Below are 21,422 nucleotides of genomic sequence, written 5' to 3'. Positions count from 1 at the left end.
GAATCTCCCAACATTCAGCTTCACTGGACATTCATGTGTTCCGAAGTTAAGAGGTAAAGGTAAAGGGACCCCTGACCATTAGGTCCAGTCGTGGCTGACTCTGGGGTTGCGGCGCTCATCTCACTTTCAGGCCGAGGGAGCCGGCATACAGCTTCCGGGTCATGTGGCCAGCAAGACTAAACCACCTCTGGCGAACCAGAGCAGCACAAGCGTTTACCTTCCCACTGGAGTGGTACCTATTTATCTACTTGCACTTTGACATGCTTTCAAACTGCTAGGTTGGCAGGAACAGGGACTGAGCAACGGGAGATCACCCCGTTGCGGGGATCCGAACTGCTGACCTGATCAGCAAGTCCTAGGCTCTGTGGTTTAACCCACAGCGCCACCTATGTCCCTGGAGTTAAGAGAATGGGATACAAAACCTTTCTCTACACGGTGCATAATTTTAGGGTGTGTGTTGGTGGTGGGCAACAGAGGTGACAAGAGCATGAGGAACAGAAGACTGCTTGTTTCTGCTTTCATGGTATGCTTCAACCCTTAAAACTCAGCTCCAGCATATGGCAAGGTGTGAGGGGATCAGCAAGGTAAATTCTGCATTTCCTTTCTCTGGTTACAGTGGTACCTCGGGTTAAGTACTTAATTCGTTCTGGAGGTCTGTTCTTAACCTGAAACTGTTCTTAACGTGAAGCACCACTTTAGCGAATGGGGCCTCCCGCTGCCGCCGCAGCATAATTTCTGTTCTCATCCTGAAGCAAAGTTCTTAACCTGAAGCACTATTTCTGGGTTAGCGGAGTCTGTAACCTGAAGTGTATGTAACCTGAAGCGTATGTAACCTGAAGCATATGTAACCTGAAACGTATGTAACCTGAGGTACCACTGTACTTCCCCCCACCCTGCCTCTCTCTGCTTCTGCCTCTGCCTCTCTGCCTCTCTCGCTCTCTCATTTTTATTAAAGGATTTTCATAGTTCACAAAGGCACATATACACCTCTGTTTTCAATTCACAGAGTCCTTTCTACAGGTCAGTGACATTCAGTGTGAGACACTGTGCGGTTGGGAGGGAGGGTGGAAGAGAAAGAAGGTAGGGTTGTGATTTCTCCATTCTTTTGCTTAGTGTACATGCAGAGTTTTTGTGTCAGCGTTGTGCGGATAGGTTCTTTACTGAGCTGTTCGTTTCCGCTGGCGGTGCGAGAGGTTGGAGAGGGGAGCCATGCCGGGAGTAAAGATACCCTCCTTTGTTTGTCTCCGTGTTAGTTTCAAATTTGTTGGTTAGGTTTTTTTAGTAGGGCTGCTTCTCATACAGTTTGGTACCAGTGGTCCGTGTTTATTCCTGACAGGTCTTTCCAGTGTCTACTTATGACACTCCTCGCTGCTGATAGCAGGTGGCTTATGAGTTCTTCATAGTGTGAATGTGCAATGTTGTGCACCCCACTTACCTTTTTTAAAAAAGTAGATCTGGGGGGATGAAATCCCCAAAAAGGATGTTACTTTTTTCTGTATGCCACAACAGCTGCGACAATATTACTAGCGAAGAATTGGAAGAAACAAGATTTACCAACTATTGAAGAATGGCAGATGAAGATGATGGACTATATGGAACTTGCCAAACTGACTGGGAGACTCCGAGACCAGAGAGAAGAGATGGTGGAAGAAGATTGGAAGAATTTTAAAGAATATTTGGAAAAAAAAATGTTTATATTTAAATCTTAGAATAGCTTTGGAAGTGGATATAGGCTGTAGGGTTAGAAGATAGTGTATTTTAAAATAGTATTATTTGTAAGTGATAAAATGTGAAGATTTTTATGGTAAAAGTAAGTGTGATAAAAAAATGGTTACAAATTATTATATATGTAAACTGAGGTAAATGAAAATCAGATGGGGGGACTTGGGGAAGCTCACCTAACAATGTTTAGATAAAATAAGGATAAGACAAGAACTTGTTTGTATTGTTTAGTTGTGTTATAAAATTAATATTTTTTGGGGGGGGGGACGGGACAAAAAAGTAGATCTGACTCCTTCAACATTTCACGAGTCAAGAATGTTTCAAAAGCATTCTAGTTACGGAAAAGCACTATGGAAATAGTTCACAAATTTCCTATTTCCCTGAGCCAAATATGCAACAGGTAAAATATAATTCAGTTTTATAGACGATTAGATTGTTAAGCCTGCAGGCCCGGTTAATTTGATCTGTACACCACTCTTAGCTGTTCTTCTCATGGCAGATGTAATGACACTGAAAATTGTTACAATTATGCCGGGGAAGGAACTTACCGAGTCTCGCACCCCCTTCCTTTAAGTGGAAAGCAGAAAATGATTTTGCAGCAAGATGCAAGCCTCACAAAGGCAATAATAATAATAACAGTAAAAACAGCAATAACAAAAAACAACAACAAATGACAACAACAAATGACAATAACAATAATAATAAGTAGTAGTAGTAGAAGTGGTTACCTGTTTTTGTTAGCAACAGATTGTCCAAATGCCTGTCTCCAACACCAAGGATGTATGTAATTACACAATATCCAGCTGGAAATAAAAAGCAAATAATTGGATAGAACTTTTTTTATGTACGCAACAACAGCAGCAAGAATACTCATCACAAAGTATTGGAAGACGCAAGAGTTACCCACTCTGGAAGAATGGCAGACGAAGGTGATTGACTACATGGAATTGGCAGAAATGACTGGCAGAATCCGAGACCAGGGAGAAGAGTCGGTGGAAGAAGATTGGAAAAAATTTAAAGACTATTTACAGAAATACTGTAAAATTAATGAATGTCAAAGGGATGTTGGACTGAAAATAAGTGGTGTTAGTAATAAGATCAATAAGAATATGTAAATTTGGATTGATAATGATGGAAATTATATTTTGACTATAGTTTAAGATGTTGAGTAAGGGTAAATGACAGAGGGTAAGGATTTGCTGAACTAAATATTTGAATTGGAATACAAAAAGGGAGGTGTGAGGAGGTCAAGAAACTAGTGAACAAAATATAATATATGGAGATACAGTTTTTCTTTTTTTCTTTCTTTTTCTGGGTGTGCTTATTGGTGTTTGCTATGACTTTTTTTCTTTTTTGCCTTTTTACTGAATATGTTTTGATCTGCATTCCCCCCCCCCTCTTTACTGCTGTATGTATTTTATGTTTAAAACTTGTTTAAAATTTGTTGATTAAACCTTAATAAATATTATTATATAAAAAGCAAATAATTGTCAACTGGCACAATTTCTCTCTCTCTCTCTAAGAAATCCCAAAGAATGAGACAGGATCACTGGGAATATTATGGAGCGAGACTCTGAAAGCTGACCAAAATTTCTGTCACAGGAAGGACGAGAGGCTTCAGGAATAGCTGTGTACACATGAGGTTACCCCACAAATTAGGCACATATGGCCATGTAGGTTTAGGGATAGACCAAAGGAAGGGTCTTCTCTGCAGTTAAGTCACAGAATTTGCTTCCAGAAGATGCAGTGATGGTTACCACACTGGGTGGTTTTCAAAGGGTGTAATAGGTATGAGTTACTCGTGCGTAAACTGGTGCCTTTCTCGGTTAATTTGCCTTGTTAAACCTTTCTGACTGCACAGCCCCTTCTCATCGTGGCTGCCTCCGCACTGGCAGAATCCGTCAGTGGGCGTTTCTTGAACCTCTTCCAACATAAAAGTTGTTTGACACCCAGTCTCCTCCTCCTCCTCTCACTGCGCGGGAGTCTTCTGCGCAGGGAAGGCGTGGGTAGCGGAGGACCTGGGCTCTCCTCACTGATGTCCAGTGAAGAGTCCTGGAGCCCTCTCTCCACTTCCCCCGTCTGCCTCCCTTCATCCCTGGTGTTGCGCTGATTGGCTTCCCCCTCTCCTGAGCTGTTTCTCCCCCTGCTGCTGGGTCCTTCGCCAGCATCATCTGGGAGCCTCCCCTTCGCCTCTCCCTCCGATGTCAGTTCCTTGACAAAGGGTTTTTAAAACAAACTTCTGCGGAGGATAAGAATATCAAAGGTTTCTAGCCATGATGGATACTGACTGTCTCTAGCATCATAAGCAATATGCCTCTGGATAACATTTGCTGGGGAGAAAAATGTGGAGAGGGCTGTCACATCCAGTTCCTGCTTCTGGCCTTCCCATAGGTATCTGTTTGGCCACTGAGGGACTTAATTCATTTATTTGTTTATCTATTTATAATATTTGTGTTCCGAAGATCACAGGGGACAACATAAAAAACCTGCAAAACGAGAACGCAGACCACGCAATATTACACAAAAAATGTGCAATATAATCAATTTGTTTCGTTCAATGAAATCTGTATACCACCTTTTGCCCATAGAGCTCAGGGAGCTTCACAGCATAAAAATACAAGCTAAAATATGCTTTAAAAGCAAGAACAGAAACAAACCAATAACCTCCTCAACCCCACACATTTAAAAGAGCATTGGATGTTCATCTGCCAAAGGCCTGTTTGAAGAGGAACGTTTTCGTCCGGCCCTTAAAGGTGCATAGTGAAGGCGCTAGGCGAGCCTCCCTGGGGAGAGCATTCCACAGACGGGGAGCCACTGCAGAAAAGGCCCTGGTCTCGCGTTGCTACCCTCTGGACCTCTTGAGGAGGAGGCACATGAAGAAGGTCTTCAGATGTTGATCTCAGGGTTTGGGTAGGTTCATATGGAGAGAGGCATTGTTCTTTGCCCTTGCTAATAAATAACACCACTGATCTTTAGTTAGTTCTCTGACTTTGCTAGGAATACAGGAAACTGCCTTGCACCCAGTTTGTTTGTTTGTTTTTGCTTTTTAAAATGCTTTATTGAAATTAGAAAAAAGTAACATATAACAAAATTATCCATAGGAAAAAAGTGTTTGTTACATTGTATCATGTTCTTCTTAGGATTCCAATGACTTCCCGTCAATCCCTCATGCTTCTAAACATTGTTCTGCCTATTACACTATTTATTTCAGTTTTCTTTTGTTAGATTTCCTAAATATTATGTTTTCTAAAACTCATCCAATATATCACAGAAGTTATTCAAGAGCTGCCACAGACTTCATGCTATTACAATAATCCTTGAGATACTTTTTAAACATGCCCCAATTCCTAATAAAAGTTTGTTCAGCGCAATCTCTCAGATATTCTGTTAATTTTGCCAACTCAGTATATTCCAACAATTTATTCTGCCAATCCAGCTTTGTTGGTAATTTCTCACCCTTCCAGTTCAAAGCTATCAATATTCTTGCAGCCACCGTAGCATACAAGAATATTTCCCTTGCATTTTTTGCATAGCTGTCAACATTTTCCATTTTTTAAGGGAAATTCCCTTATTCCAAACAGGATTCCTTGCAATAAAAGGGAAAAGTTGACAGCTATGATTTTTTGGTGTGTCATGGCCTAGAATGCCCAAGAGGAAAGCCTCTGGCATATATATATATATATATATGCTTTCGTAGATTATATATATATATCTCCACCCACCCACAACATTCTAACATTCTTTTAAGTTCATTGTAGATTACATCCCAAAATACCTTAATTTTCTTGCATGTCCACCACATGTATAACATTGAGCCTTCCCCTTCTGCACATCTCCAACACTTACCTGGAATGTTCTTAGACATTTTAGATAATTTTAGTGGTGTCAAATACCAACGGTATTGCATCTTCGTAACATTTTCCCTCAGAGTGTAACCTGCGGTGAACTTCATGCTGACTATCCATAAATTTTCCCGGTCCTACATTGGGATGTTACAACTGAAATCCTGAGCCCATTTGACCATAACAGATTTTACCTTGCACCAAGTTTGAATGTGCTCTGTCAAACTCAGTGTTGCCTACACTGACTGACAGCAGCTCTCCAGAGTTTCAGAGTTACAGGCAGGAGTCTCTCCCAGCCCAGGGACTGCTTGCAAGGCAGACACTCTGCCACTGACCCGCAGCCATTGCCCTGCTTTAATACAATCTGTGCCCTCCTAATCTCCTGCCATCACTTACCACAGCTTTTGACGTAAGTGTCCATAACCTCTGCGCTTATTCCGTGGGGTCCCGTTTCGCTTGGTGCGTGTTTTCGGAAGAAGTTCTGAAAAAGAACATTGCTCTAATGTTTATTTCTTCTCCCACGTAAAGCTCTGAAAGGGTCTCTGGGGGCTGGCTGAGCTCGTAAGTAGTTGGTGGCCTTGGATAAAATCCATTACTGCGTGTTACTGGTGAACACATCCCCCCTCTCCTCACCCCAAAGTATCAATCTTGATATTTAAAAGGCGTCCAAGGCTCAGTGCAGAAATAGCCTATATTTCTTTTTAAAACGGCAGATAACATTAAGCAAAGAACAATCAAGCAAATTAAATTCCCTCCCCCCTTAGTGCTAACATCGCAGCGCTCAGTTGATATCTGATGGAATTTTCTTAACCTCCGCAACGGAAAGATTTAAAATCACTTTGCATTACACACACACACACACACACACACAAACTCAAGGGCCTCTCGTTCTTTAAAATAATCCCATCCTGTTGAATTTCAAATGCAGAGTTATTGCATAATTACGGAGAGTGCTAAATGCTTCAAAAGTAGATATATTCCTTTTGTGCCTGGGTAGCAAAATTTAAATAGCATTAGCAATTCAAAGCAATTGTGAATGAAGATAGAGGAAACGAATTGCAAAGTGGGCATTAATGTACTTTGTTTAGGGAGGGGGCTACAACTAGAATCCCAAGAGCGAATTGGCCTAGAAATATGAACAAGGCCCCCTGGAGCAGAAAATTCAGCTTTAAAAAGTAGGAGGTCAGAGGAGCAAAATCCCCTTTGCCCCAACACTAACATGTTGCTGGTCTTCAGCATATTAGCCACCACAACAAACAGATTTTTAGAACATGCAACTTTCAGAAAGGTTTTGACGAAGTCCCACACTGAAAGCTCCTGAGTAAGCTTAGCATTCCTGTTCCAGGTGGATGTGGTTATCAATGGCTATTAGCCATTATACTTAAAGCGATGAAAAATCTAGACAGCATCTTAAAAAGCAGAGACATCACCTTGCCGACAAAGGTCCATATAGTTAAAGCTATGGTTTTCCCAGTAGTGATGTATGGAAGTGAGAGCTGGACCACAAAGAAGGCTGATCGCCGAATAATTGATGCTATTGTATTATGGTGCTGGAGGAGACTCTTGAGAGTCCCACGGACTGCAAGAAGATCAAACCTATCCATTCTGAAGAAAATCAGCTCTGAGTGCTCACTGGAAGGACAGCTCATGAAGCTGAGGCTCCAAGACTTTGGCCACCTCATGAGAAGAGCAGACTCCCTGGAAAAGACCCTGATGTTGGGAAAGATGGAGGGCACAAGGAGAAGGGGACGACAGAGGAAGAGAGTGGAAACCAGCCTTAAGGAGTACACATGGAGAAACATTAGAACCAAGCAAAAGCATTTGTTTGGGTCATTCCATTTGTGGTCAGTTGTGTGTGGTGGGAGGCAGAAGAAATATTAATCAAGAAGGGACACACACACACACACACACACACACACACACACACACACTCTACTCAATTTCCTTCCTTGGAATTCCGGCATCCTAACAGCCTTATATGATGCAGAATTCCTTTTACACACTGCTTTATCCTTGAATCTCCCACAAGTGATCAGGGGCGAACGAAGGCATTCTGACACCCGGGGGGGGGGGCGTCGCTACGTAGTGTGCATGTGTGGCATCACTACGCATGATGCATTCGCCGTACGTAGCGATGCTGCATATGCACTGTACATAGTGGTTTGCCCATGGGGCCGCTCCAGCACTGTACGGGCAGTGTTGGGATCCCTCCGTTGCTGCTACAACCGCAAATGGAGGATCCTCTACATGCGGCTGTAGCGGCAACGGAGGGATCCCACTGCCGTCCATAGGGTGCTTGAGCGCCGCCGGCAGCAAACCGCTATGTACAGCACATGTGCGGCGTCATTACGCACAGTGAATGCATGCGACACCGCACATGCACTGTACATAGCGGTTTGTCGCCAGCACTGGGATCCTCTGCTCGTGGTTGCAGCCGCGAACAGAGTATCCTCCAGATGTGGTGGCACGATGGCTGCTCGCGCCCCCGCAGGGTGCCTTCCTGTCACACACATCCCCTGACATGGCACCCAGGGCGAAACCCCCCCCCCCATTGTGATACCACTGCATGTGATGCAATCTCAAGGGAAGAAGGCCACTGCCAACTTCAAGTGGGAAAAAGGAAAGAACGAGCAGATGCTGAATCCAGTACAGGCAACCCAAGTCAAAACACAAACCTGTATACTTTCTTCGGTTGCAAGAACCTCAGCCACAGGGACTGACTGAATGAACTGCATGAAACCTGGAAAATAGCAGGGAGGGTGATAGAGAGAATGAGACTCAGGGTCAGAAAATCTCAGGCGTAGGTGCTAAGAAGCCAACCTCAAATTCCTGTGGGCTTTTAAAAGTAGTGGGGTGGAATTAACTAAGTCTTAATCAGGCCGGAGAACTGTTCTTTAGAGTTTGCATTTTATCAAATTTGTATCTTTGCTGTACCCCACTTTTAAGGGCACCAAAGCGGTTGAAAGGTTCATTAAAAAACACACAAAATAAACATTTAGCACTGAGAGTTCTCTAAATACTTACCGCTCCTGGTATGATGAGTGTGTTTTGGGAGGTAGGCTTACCATGTTTTGTACTAGTGGCCAAGACCTTGTAAGGGGTCAGCTTCAAATCCAGATTCTCCTTGCGTAAGAGCTACAAGTAAAACAGAAGAGACAAGCATAAGGCAGGGGAGAGAGAGAGCGCTAAGAAATTATTGCTGCATTGGAAGACAGCATACAGGTATCTTCTATCATATGTGGTGGCAGTGTAAGGTAATAAAAGCTTTCTGGGAGATGATAGATAATGAACTGAAAAAAAATGTTTAAAATAACTTTTGTAAAAAAACAAACCAGAAGCCTTTTTATTAGGAATTGTAGGTACCAACATCCCAAAGGAGCAGAAAAGACTTTTTATGTATGCAACAACAGCCAAACGGATCTTACTGGCCCAGAGATGGAAAGAAGACAAAGTCCCTACCAGAGAAGAATGTCAAACAAAGCTGTTGGACTACGCCAAAATGGCAAAACTGACCAGAAAGCTCAGGAACCAAGAGGACAAATACTTCAATAAGAATAAATTATATAATTATAATTTATATAATTTATTGATATAAATAAATTATAATTTATTTAGGAGACCACTGTGAGCAGATGAAAACATTAGGAGGATTTTAACCTCACTTGTAATGTATCAAACTCTATGGATAATATGGATAGATATAAAATATAGATTTGATATAGGATGCAGTTGAAAACACTGACATTAGGACCCATGGAGGGGATGGGGCGGAGGTCTCAAGATTCAGAGAAATCTCTGTATATGAAAATGTATTTATAGTTGAAAAATCAAATCAAATGGCTTGCAGAATAGCTCAGGTGACACGTAAGGAAAGAAACTGGCTTTGGTTCACAGAAATCTCCTGCCACTGTTGATGTCTTGAAAAGGGGTTTGGACAAATCTATGGAGGACCATAAGGCTTTCAAAAGTTACAAGCCATGATGGAAGTTTGCCTCTGTATATCAGGTGCTGAGAATGGCAAGTGGGGAAAACGATATTGTGGTCCTATCCCGCTTGTGGTCTTCCCATCTCTCTGGCTGTTCTGAAAACAGGGTCGGGGACTAGCTAGGCCTTTGGTCTGTGCCAGCAAGGCTTCTAGGTATAAAAACACCTCCAACGTCACAGCTTCACCATTCCTGATTTAAAGGCTCACCTGCTCTGACCTTCCTGTATGGATGGGCTCCCTTCAACCATCACGTTTCTAACCTTTATCCATGCGTGTGAATCATATAAAACCACAGAGTTCCTGAATTGCTGGAATCTTTTCTGCGCAACATGGGGCTTGAACGCACAGCCCTGAGATTAAGAGTCCCATGCTTTTACCAACTCAGCTATCCAGTGTTTCCCTTTACATCCCTCCAAATATCTCCGTAAGACGCTTAGATCACTTTTAAAAATAAATTTTATTACGGTTTATAGAGAAAAATACTAAACTTTCCCTTTTTTAAAAAAACAAACCAAGACTTTTATCCAGATACAATAAAAGCACAAAAGTGGGGGGAAGGGGGCAGAAAGGAAGGAAGGAAGAAAGGAAGGAAGGAAGGAAGGAAGGAAGGAAGGAAGGAAGGAAGGAGAAAAGAGAAAAACAGAAAAGTAAAAGCACTCAGATCATTTGTAAAAAGTTGTTTAAAGAATGAAATTCTGGATGCCATGTTTACAAAGACCTATTCACAATCTCCATCCCACCCTGCTTAGCCATTGTCACCTTGTCCATGAGCGAAATGATCTGAAGTATCAGTTGATCCTGACGCAAATCATCCCCGTGTTTAAATATAACAGGATACTTGTCCCCGTCTTCAGTCTTGAAAAACAACTGGGCTGGCATTAGGGCGCTCTGGTTAGAGAAACGGAAAACGCGGCAAATTAAACCGTGACTGTAAAAGGACGGCAGGGTTGGAGAGGGAAAGAGATACGGAGCTGAGGTTTCTTCAGCCTCTCTAGCTCAGAGGGAGAGCTTTTGCTCTGCATGCAGAAGGTCTTAGGTACAATCCCTGGTATCTCCAGGTAGCGCTGGGGATATTCCCTGTCCGAAACCCTGGAAAGTATCTTGCAGTCAATGCAGAAAATACTGAACTAAATGGATTCTGTATAAAACAGGTTCCTCTGTTCCTAAGGCAGATCATGGAAATGTCATTTGCATGAAATGTATTAAGGGAACGCTATACATTCTTCTCTCCCACCAGCCTCACAAATCTGACCGTGGAGAACCTATATGGACTGCCAATTCCCCCCCCCCTAATTATTATTTTTTATTAAGATTTTACAACAAGTTCTAGCATAATCAAATGTTCCATTTTAACATTTTCAATTGAACCCCCCCCCCCGGCGACTTCCCCCAACTTCCCTCTCTGGTTTATAACATATTCAATAGAAAAATATAAATATATGGTTAAAACGTGAAGAATAGATCAATAAGGTACCATTTTAATTTTAGTACAGTATATGGACTGCCAATGTTTTAAGACCATGTAAAATGGCATTTGCTTGGCACCTACTTCATACAATATACGCAGGTCGTTAAAAAATTGTTTTGTTTTCTCTTTGGAACACCCTTACATTTACAGAGCAAAACATCCTCTTGAATTATATGTCCAGCACATGGAACCTTACAAAAGGACAATAGAAGTGGATTCTCCGTGCGCCCTTACCACAGCAAAAAGACTGATACTGTTGAATTGGAAAAATAAAAATTAGGTTCCCTTCTACGATTGGATTGAAGACTTATATAAACTCGCAACATATGAACAACTTGCATATAAACACAGACTTGCCATGGACAAATTCAATGATATTTGGAATCCATTCCTACAAATACTGTAATAGCTTAAGATCTGGTGAAGTACAATAACAACCTTGTAAAAAATACAGTTTTGGGTTCCCCTCTCTCTTCATTTCCCCTTCTACATATAGATAGATAGATAGATAGATTCTTTATTGTCATTACACAAGTGCAACATTGCACAAAGTGCAACGAAATTGGATGCCATCCCTTAAAACAACAAAAGCAAGACAACAACAACAACCAAACAAACCACATTCCAGCCACACCCACACCACACCCATCAAACTCCCAGGTCACACTAACGAGTTACAGCATTCAAAAGGGCCACAGCTCTTGGATAGAAACTGTTTTTCAGTCTATTTGTCTTTGACTTGATGTTTCTATATCTTCTGCCAGAAGGCAGTAGTGCAAACAGACAGTGTCCCGGGTGAGATGAATCCTGCAAGATGTTATTTGCTTTCCTAAGACAACGGGAACCGTACAGTTCTTCCAAAGATGGGAGAGGATGACCAATAATCCTTTGGGCTGTGGTTATGACCTTCTGGAGCACCTTCCTCTCCCTAGCTGTACAACTGGAGAACCAAGCACAAATACACGGGTTCTGTTTCTCCTTTTCATTTTCTCTTTCTATTTATGCCTCATGCCTATGTTTAGTGCATATAATTATGTACTTTTTGAACTTTCAACTTTTTTTATTTAAAAAAACCCTATTTTATTTTCTCAGGTTTTAATCAACACATTGTGGCTGGCTTTTTTTCTGAGCTGCTTTGAAACTGCTGTTGTTACACCATGTACAGTGGTGCCTCGCAAGACGAAAATAATCCGTTCTGTGATTCTCTTCGTCTAGCGTTTTTTTCGTCTTGCGAAGCAAGCCCATTGACGGATTAGCGGATTAGCACTATTAGCACTATTAGCGGCTTTTAGCGGCTTATCTGCTGATCGGATCAGCTGATAAGCAGCTTAGCGGCTTAGAAAAAGGGGGGGAAGGAAAAAAAACCAGCAGGAACTCGCAAGACATTGTCGTCTTGCGAAGCAAGCCCATAGGAAATTTGTTTTGCGAAGCACCTCCAAAACGGAAAACTCTTTCGTCTAGCAAGTTTTCGGTCTTGCGAGGCATTCGTCTTGCGGGGCACCACTGTATTGCTTTGTGCTGTGTTCTCTGTTATATTAATTAAATCTTAAAGAGAGAGAGGGAGAAGATACAGATAAGCAAATGATAAAAAAAAGGATGGAGAGGATGGAGGACTTCTGTATTGCATGATCAGGAGTGCAGGTCACAATCCATACTAGCTGTAACCACTCCTCAGTCTAGTGAGAAACATTCTAAATCCATTAAGCGGTGGAAGGCTGTGCTGACTCAGCCCCAATCCAGACATCCACTTCAGATGCCCTTAGGGTACTCCTGAACTACATCTCCCATCACTCCTAGGCAGCATGGTCAATAGTCCAAGGTGCTGGGAGTTATAGTTCAGCAATATTAGAAGGGCACCAGGTTCCCTATCTCTGCCATAAAGCAAAGGATCCACTCCTGTTAAGACGATGACTGAGCATGCTTTGGCCTGAAGGCATACAAGGCCACCTGTTTGATGAAGCTAAGCAGATCTAGATCTGGTCAGTGTCTGTTGCTGTTGGTTTTTTTCTTATCTTTATTTTAGACATTGTGATTTACATGGAAATTGTTCAGTCTGGTTTTGCATTTCTTAATGTTTTAATGTACCATATAGAACTACAGTGATACCTCAGGTTAAGTACCTAATTCGTTCCAGAGGTCCGTACTTAACCTGAAACTGTTCTTAACCTGAAGCACCACTTTAGCTAATGGGGCCTTCTGCTGCTGCTGCACCGCCAGAGCACGATTTCTGTTCTCATCCTGAAGTAAAGTTCTTAACCTGAAGCACTATTTCTAGGTTAGCGGAGTCTGTAATCTGAAGCATATGTAACCTGAAGCGTATGTAACCCGAGGTACCACTGTACTTTCGTTATGTTGCAGTTAAGCGTTTTTTTCATGTTGTAAGATGCCTTGGGCACTGTGGAAAGGCAACATACAAATAAATAAAAAATTGTATATATGTATGCATGTATTTATGGGTTCCATCTTTGGTTCCAGGAAAGGTGGGATACAAACGCGAGGAAAATAATTAATATTTGCACAGGAGAAAACGAACGAACTCAGAAGTCCATCAGCTTCTGTGTGCATCCTATATACCCCCTATCATCTGAACAGTACTTGAAAGAGCTGTAGATCTGAGAGGTTCATTCAGCTGAACCCCTTACAACGCAGGAAGAACAGCTAAAGGATTCCTGGCAGATGGCTATCCCACCTCTGTTTAAAAAACCTCCTATGAAGGAGAATGCACCATCTTCCAAGGGAGTTTGTTCTAGTGTGCAAGCATAAGCTAGCAAGCTTTACCAGAGCATGCTAAAACAACACCAACAACCAAATCCTGGTTGACATGCTTGCATCCCGCTCACGGAACATGGACAACAGACAAGACGGTAGGTGATTTACCTTGAACAGCGTCGCTTTCTCCGGGATTATCCCTCGGATTTTCACCTGAGGTTCCAGGGGCAGGGGAATAGGCTCAAAATCTGATAGGGTCATCTTCTCGTTGTCTGCCAGGAGTGCCTGCAACCTCTCGTTCTAAAAGCAAAGCGGGGCAGGGGCAAGGAAGAGACAACATGACTTACTGAACCATGTGCTAATGCCAACCACTCCAAAACCGAAGACATTCACTAGGAGCTGTTAGAATTCCTGCCCCATGATTGCAGTCATGGGATTGTTGTCTATCACATGATGGTGTATGTTTTGACTCCACAAAGTGGGAAGTGACAGAGACAGGATGTTTGTGTTAGTGTGTTCTGTAAAGTGGGACTATTGTCCTTTGTTCTTTTTCTCTTTTCTGTCTGAAGCTAGAGAGAGAGGGAGCCATGTTGTAGTGCTCCGTGTGTTTTTATATGTAAATAAAGTAGATTAGCCAAAATGCTGAGTTGCTGAGGTCTGTTACGCAAGCTGCGAAGACTCTGTGGATCCCTAAGTGTTCCGGTGTCTGTTGGCATCGGTGGCTGTGATGTTCGGGCTGAAGAAAGCTTCTGAAGCTCCTGAATGATTGACCAGGAGGGAGGGAACATGCCAGTCGGGCATGTGTCTCTGCCAGGGTCCTACTTGAGTGTAGGATGAGCTCCTGACAGGAGCGGCAGCATGTAGGCTAACTCATGAATAGAGGAAGGGAGCCAACTGCAATGTAGCTTGTTCATCAATGGGCAAGCTCACAAAGACAGAAAGAGAGAGAAATCAACAAAAGTAGTTTCAAATGTGCCTACTGATGGTTTGTCCATCACATGTTGTTGTTGTTGTTTATTTGACAAAGTAATCATCATAAATAAGAATAAAAATGTGCACCCCATTACCGAGACCATTCCATTGTAACTATCCAAATTTGAACAACTCTTGTTATGGTTTGACCCCTTTCCGTTTTAACAGTACAAATTCTACAAACACCCAAAATATCTCCACAGAACCATTTCTCCTGCATATTCCCTGTCTTACCTTAATGGCACATGTTAATTTACCATTAATAGCTATATACCACACTTCTCTATACCACTGATCTATTATTTTATATTCTGCTTGCCCCTTCCACTTCCTAGCTGTCATAATTCGTGCAGCTGTCAATTGATTGATTGACTGACGTGACCTTTCATTAAATGTTCTCCGCAAAGCAGCTGGAAATCGACACGTACATGCACACAAACACACGCACCCAAAAATTCAGCACTGGTTGCAAAATCGTAGCTTCTTGGAGAAGAAAGATTAAGCAGGTTTCTAGTCCTTATCGCTGCAAATACATGTGGGCAATGACTATTATTTCCCATAAAGATTTTTTGTTAGCATTTCTGCCGTTCTTACTGTTTACTGGCAGAGAAGGCAGGCTATGCTAAAAATCAGAATTCAGATCGGTTCCTCCAAGGCTGGGGAAGGTGCAAAGTTCAACACCCTGGGTATTTGGTGCAGTCATGTGTCCTGCACAAATGCAGAAATTAACAGCAACGGAAACGGAATAAACAGCCATATGAATGTAGTCTATGGCACTGAGTTCCAAACTGCACATTCTGTCACAAGAAACTCTCATTAAAAGAGGAATACATTAGCAATGAGAAACACAAGTATGGACAAAATGGCTTTTTTGGGGAGGGGGGAAGGAATATAGATATATGCATATAAGTAAAAAAAAGATAAAGCACCCCTGACAGTTAAGTCCAGGTGCAGACAACTCTGGGGTTGCGGCATTCGTCTCACTTTACAGGCCGAGGGAGCTGATGTTTGCCCGCAGACAGTTTTTCGGGTCATGTGACCAGCATGACTAAGCCGCTTCTGGCGAATCCAGAGCAGCGCACAGAAATGTTGTTTACCTTCCTGCTGGAGCGGTACCTATTTATCTACTTGAACATTTTTGGCATGCTTTTGAACTGCTAGGTTGGCAGGAGCTGGGACGAAGCAATATGACATAGCAATATCTATCTATCTATCTATCTATCTATCTATCTATCTATCTATCTATCTATCATCTATCTCTATCTATCATCTATCTACCTATCTATCCGCATGTATATCTGAATGTATCCCTATACAATTCTGCCATTTTACCTTTTTTTTACGATTGCCACTTTCACGCTGCACTGCTTTCATGAGATGAACAAGCCGATCTACAAACGTCTGCTGGGCTGCCAGCAAAGACCGCATCACCCTGACAGACTTATCACCCTGCGTTAAATTAGAAGGCGGAAGAAAAAAAGGAGAAGGAGAAAAGAATTAGTTCTCTCTGCTGTAATTATTTTGCCTTGAGTGGAGGTCTCGGCAATCACGGCTCTCGGAGTGAGCGGATAATAAACACCGACGTTCGCTCAAAAAAAAAAAAAAAAAAGAAAGTTTCTCCCAGGCAACCCCCCCCCTCCCTAGCCCTCCATAAAATGCAATCAAAGTTCTCTGTAGCAGGTAGTTGGTTCCCTGACCTTTCAGGGCTTTTTTGTTTTTGTTTTGTTTTTTGTACAACTGCGCCAACAACAATCATTCTGGAGGTGAGGACTTATGTGACACGAGTCAATTTATACAGCAGGGAAGGAGGAGAGACCACCAGAGCCTCGATGAAGGACAACTCCAAACAAGCACAAGGCTCTTTTCAGGGATGATGACAACGATGGTGATGATGATGGTACCACCTTTCAACCATAGGGTGGTTCAGAACACAAAAAATACAAAATGAGAACTGTACTTTCAGTTTACTTTTAAAGAGTGCCATTCACGGAATTTCTAATTGCACGAATAGCTTCCCAGGAGGACTCCCTGGTCCTGAATGGGGTAACTGTGCCCCTGAAGGACCAGGTGTGCAGCCTGGGAGTCATTTTGGACTCACAGCTGTCCATGGAGGCACAGGTTAATTCTGTGTCCAGGGCAGCTGTTTACCAGCTCCATCTGGTACGCAGGGTGAGACCCTCCCTGCCCGCAGACTGCCTTGCCAGAGTGGTGCATGCTCTAGTTATCTCCCGCTTGGACTACTGCAATGCGCTCTACGTGGGGCTACCTTTGAAGGTGGCCCGGAAACTACAATTAATCCAGAATGTGGCAGCTGGACTGGTGACTGGGAGCGGCCACGTAGACCACATAACACCGGTCTTGAAAGACCTACATTGGCTCCCAGCACGTTTCTGGACAGAATTCAAAGCCCTAAACGGCCTCAGCCCAGTATACTTGAAGGAGCGTCTCCACCCCCATTGTTCAGCCCGGACACTGAGGGCCTTCTGGCAGTTCCCTCACTGCGAGAAGCGAAGTTCCAGGGAACCCAGCAGAGGGCCTTCTTGGTAGTGGCACCCGCCCTGTGGAACGCAATCTCTTCCGATGTCAAAGAAAAAACAACAACTATCGGACTTTTAGAAGACGTCTGAAGGCAGCCCTGTTTAGGGAAGCTTTTAATATTTGATGCATTACTGTATTTTAATATTTTTCTGGAAGCCGCCCAGAGTGGCTGGGAAAACCCAGCTGGAAGGGTGGGGCATAAATATAATAAATAATAATTATCTTCTCTAGGACATTTAAAGCACCAATCCAGCCTAGGGTGTCTGTTATTTCTGAGTGTCCCAATGCAAAGTCTTACAGCATCATGTTGTTGTTTTTCCTCAGAAAGCTATTATCAGTCTTGTTCCATGGTTTAGGCTCCAAGAACATAAAACACAAATTGCTCGCACAGCATCACCACTACGGATTTTTGCCCCAGGCGAAGAGCAGTGCTTTTCTTAACCTGTGCAACAGCCTGCTATTCTTAAAATATTGTGCAGCTGAATAAATAATATAGAGAAGCATTTAATGTTTCCAAGGAAAGCATGGAACAAAACGACTTATTGTCCAAAATGGGGAATTTGCCTTAGATGACCCCTGTGGTTGAAAGCAAGTGTGATGTTTATCACAATGCACTTTGTTTGCTGAAGTATTAAGAATCAGAAAATGAAAAAGGGGAGGGGAAGAGAGAATTTAACCCAGGGTTGTGGCAGGTATTTTACAGAAACAGATGGGCATAAGTAAACCAAAATATTTATTTCTATACTTTACTAACAGTGCTTCCAACTGTTAGCTTAGAAGCTTTTCCTTTTCCTTCTTTGCAGTTAACATAATAGAGAGTGTCAAATGTTTGGTCTAATGAGTAAAAGAGAGAGAGGAGAAGTTCTTTCTATTCACATTCTCTGGGAATAATTTTATATACTTCTATTGTGTCCAGGGCCAGTTTAAGGTTTTATATGTCCACCTGTCCTTTGTCAACAACAAATTGTCTCTTGTTTTTTTTTGTGTTGAATATATGCTATATGGTAATTTATGGACCTAATAGTGATATTTTAGGGAGCAGACTAGCAGGCGGAGCCCATTACTTACATCATAGGAGCCTACACAACACAAAACACTGTTGCTGTGTGTAGGTTTTATTTTATTTGTTTTTATCTTATGGAAATGTACATCCAGTATTTTCTTCCTTTAATTTTTTTGGGGGCCCCTAAGAGAGTGGGGCCCTAAGCTATAACTTGTTTAGCTCATACGTAAATCCAGCACTGATCGTGCCCTCACTTACCCACCCTTTCTCTGCATGAAAAAAAGGCCCAAATGTTGTAATGTTGACCCATATGGGCGTTAATCCACTCCCCTGATCTTTGGGGTTGCCTGTTTTATTGTGAGGTTTGCATGCATCCTTTATAATCATGCTCCAATACCCACTAGCCTCCGCACGGCACAAAACAGTCAATTTCACCTTTAGTAGAGCTTGGCTGAACCTCCTCATGACGTTCAGGTACATCTCGTGAGTTCTGGGGTCTCTCTGCTGGGTGTCCTGGTCTTCACACTCCACAATCACGTACCTTGCATGGAAGACGAGAATGAGTCAGAGCTTAGACTAAAAGGAACACCTTTTTGCCCTGGGCTTTTAATGCCCGAGATGTAGATATCTATGGGCCCATCTACACGGTATATCTGAAGCAGTTGTGGCTTGTCACGAAGAATGCTGGGCACTGTTGCAAAGGGTGCAGAGAGTCGTTTAGAAGCCCCCGTTCCCAGAACAGGCTCCAATAAGTTTTGGAAGTGCAAAGAAAAAGGAGGGCATTTTTTTTTTCATATGTGGTGGAACTGTAAAATAATTAAAAAATATTGGGAAATGATTTATAATGAAATGAAAAGAATGTTTAAGATAACCTTTGTTAAAAGACCAGAAGCTTTCTTATTTTACTAGGCATTACAGGTCAAGACTTGCCAAAAGAGAAGAAGAAACTTTTCATGAATGCCACAACAGCGGCTAGAATATTGCTAGCCCCAAAATGGAAAAATGATGAGATACCAACAAAAGAAGAATGGCAAGAAAAACTGATGGGATATGCTGAAATGGCGAAGCTAACTGAAGAGACAATAGAGACTTTTAAAAAGGCTGGGAACCATTTATGTTTTATCTACAGAAACATTGTTAAGAAATGGACTCCCTAGCAGGGTTTGAGTAAACACAATTTACAAAACAAAAATAGAAACTACAAACATGGTGTTAGAATGATAAGAACATAATAATTTTTAATTTAGAGAATACAGTGTTAAGGCATAACAAAACAGGCAGGAGAAGTCAATATGTAAAGTTGAGGGAAGTGGCGGGGTGGGGGGAATTTGTTTTTTTTTTCTTTGTATTTGATATTGTCAGGGAACTGACATCGGAGCGAGAGGCGAAGGGGAGGCTCCCAGATGATGCTGGCGAAGGACCCAGCAGCAGGGGGAGAAACAGCTCAGTAGAGGGGGAAGCCATTCAGCGCAACACCAGGGATGAAGGGGGGCAGACGGGGGAAGTGGAGAGAGGGCTCCAGGACTCTTCACTGGACATCAGTGAGGAGAGCCCAGGTCCTCAGCTACCCACGCCTTCCCTGCACAGTGAGAGGAGGAGACTGGGTGTCAAACAACTTTTATGTTGGAAGAGGTTCAAGAAACGCCCACTGACGGATTCTGCCAGTGACTGAGGCAGCCACCATGAGGAGAGGCTGTGCAGTCAGAAAGTTTTTACAAGGCAAATTAACCAAGAAAGGCACCAGTTTACGCACGAGTAACTCATACCCATTACAGATATATTACTGTGATGAAGATAAAAATGTAAAATTCAATAAAAAAGAGAGAGAGATGGAGAGAGAGAGAGATGGGGAGAGAGAGAGTGTGTGTTGGAGAGAGAGATGGAGAGAGAGAGAGAGAGATGAGAGAGAGAGAGAGAGAGAGAGAGAGAGAGATGGAGGTACAAAGACTGTCTCAAGGCAAATCTAAAAAAATGTAGTATAAACACTGACAACTGGGGAACACTGGCCTGCGAGCGCTCCAGCCTTCACAAAAGGTGTCATGGGCTTTGAAGACACTCACAGGATGAAAGGGAGAAATGAGCTAAGAGGAAGGCACACTTGGCAAACCCTCACCATGATCAACTCCCACTCAGAAACCTAACCTATGTCTTCACTGTGGAAGGATGTGTGGATCCAGAATTGGCCTCGACAGTCACTTACGGACTCACTTTTAAAACCGCGTTTATGGAAGACAATCTTACTCGGCTACGAGTGATCGCCAAAGAAGATACTGTTTTAGATGGGGCCTCCGTGTACTCTCCAGACTGAGCTCCTCTCTCTCCAGAGCCTTTCAAAATAAGGCTTTTTGTATCTCTAGCTCCTTTCGCCCTTCCCTGTATCCCAGCCACAGATTACAAATCAAACTCCAGGTTTTCATCAAGGGTTAGTACATCCAAACACCCCTTTGATTATTTCCAACTCCTGCTGAGGCTGGTCGGGCAAAACACACCATTGATCAGCAGACGCGAGGATTTATAGCTAAGTCTGCCAGAACTGTAGCTGTTGACATTCAGATTTTGGCACTGAGAAATGGAGGAGTCTGGATAGAGGAAAGTGTGTATTTGTGGGGTGGGGGAAGTATAATAATAAACTGGCCAATTCTGTCACTGATAAAGGAAGCAGAAAGTGTTTGGGGTAGGGAGCCATGAATATGTGGGGTGGAAAGCCCCTGACTGATATCTCCACACAAAAACTAACACTTAAAAAAAAATAAAAATACAGCATTAGGTACATTGTGGAATGACACCTTCATTTGACTACTGTGCATTCAATGGACCACAACTGGGATTGTTTCTGTTATATTTACCCTTTGTGGTGACAGCCCTGTACTCTGACTTGTTGGTGTTTTATTATTATTATTTTTTATATTTACTGGTGCAACCCAGTCATATGGGTGGGGTACAAGTAATTTTTAAAATCATCAACATTACTGGTCTTATCCCCCCGCCCTACTCTAATTCATTTGTAACTGAAAATCAATAAAACACATTTTTTTTTAAGAAAAGTGGTCAGAAATCTTTCCTGGGGGCAGATTGAGCACCCAGACCAAGTCTGAGGGAGAAGGAGCAGGTCTATAGCACCTTTCTGACCTCCCCTAAAGGTCTGTGTTTAGGGAATTCAGAAGTGGCAGAACTATAGTATAA

At 42.6% G+C, this 21,422-nt stretch overlaps 1 protein-coding gene across 2 annotated transcripts in view; it reads right to left on the bottom strand.

Annotated features, from left to right (window-relative positions):
• The window catches only part of PIK3C3 (phosphatidylinositol 3-kinase catalytic subunit type 3), a 113,943-nt gene that overhangs the window by 57,606 nt on the left and 34,915 nt on the right, over positions 1-21,422 (bottom strand). For both annotated transcript variants that reach the window (XM_082241860.1, XM_082241861.1), the window contains 8 exons: positions 18,675-18,780; positions 16,031-16,147; positions 13,895-14,026; positions 10,309-10,437; positions 8,630-8,699; positions 8,240-8,304; positions 5,961-6,045; positions 2,451-2,525 (listed from right to left, as the gene is read on the bottom strand). In XM_082241860.1, the coding sequence (XP_082097986.1) occupies positions 2,451-2,525; positions 5,961-6,045; positions 8,240-8,304; positions 8,630-8,699; positions 10,309-10,437; positions 13,895-14,026; positions 16,031-16,147; positions 18,675-18,780 (779 nt within the window). The remainder of the gene's footprint in view (positions 1-2,450; positions 2,526-5,960; positions 6,046-8,239; positions 8,305-8,629; positions 8,700-10,308; positions 10,438-13,894; positions 14,027-16,030; positions 16,148-18,674; positions 18,781-21,422) is intronic.

Source organism: Podarcis vaucheri (assembly GCF_965113315.1).
Source record: "Podarcis vaucheri genome assembly, chromosome: 11".
Lineage (NCBI taxonomy): Eukaryota > Metazoa > Chordata > Lepidosauria > Squamata > Lacertidae > Podarcis > Podarcis vaucheri.
Note: the sequence above shows the minus strand (reverse complement) of the source record. Positions and strands in the feature narration are given on the sequence as shown.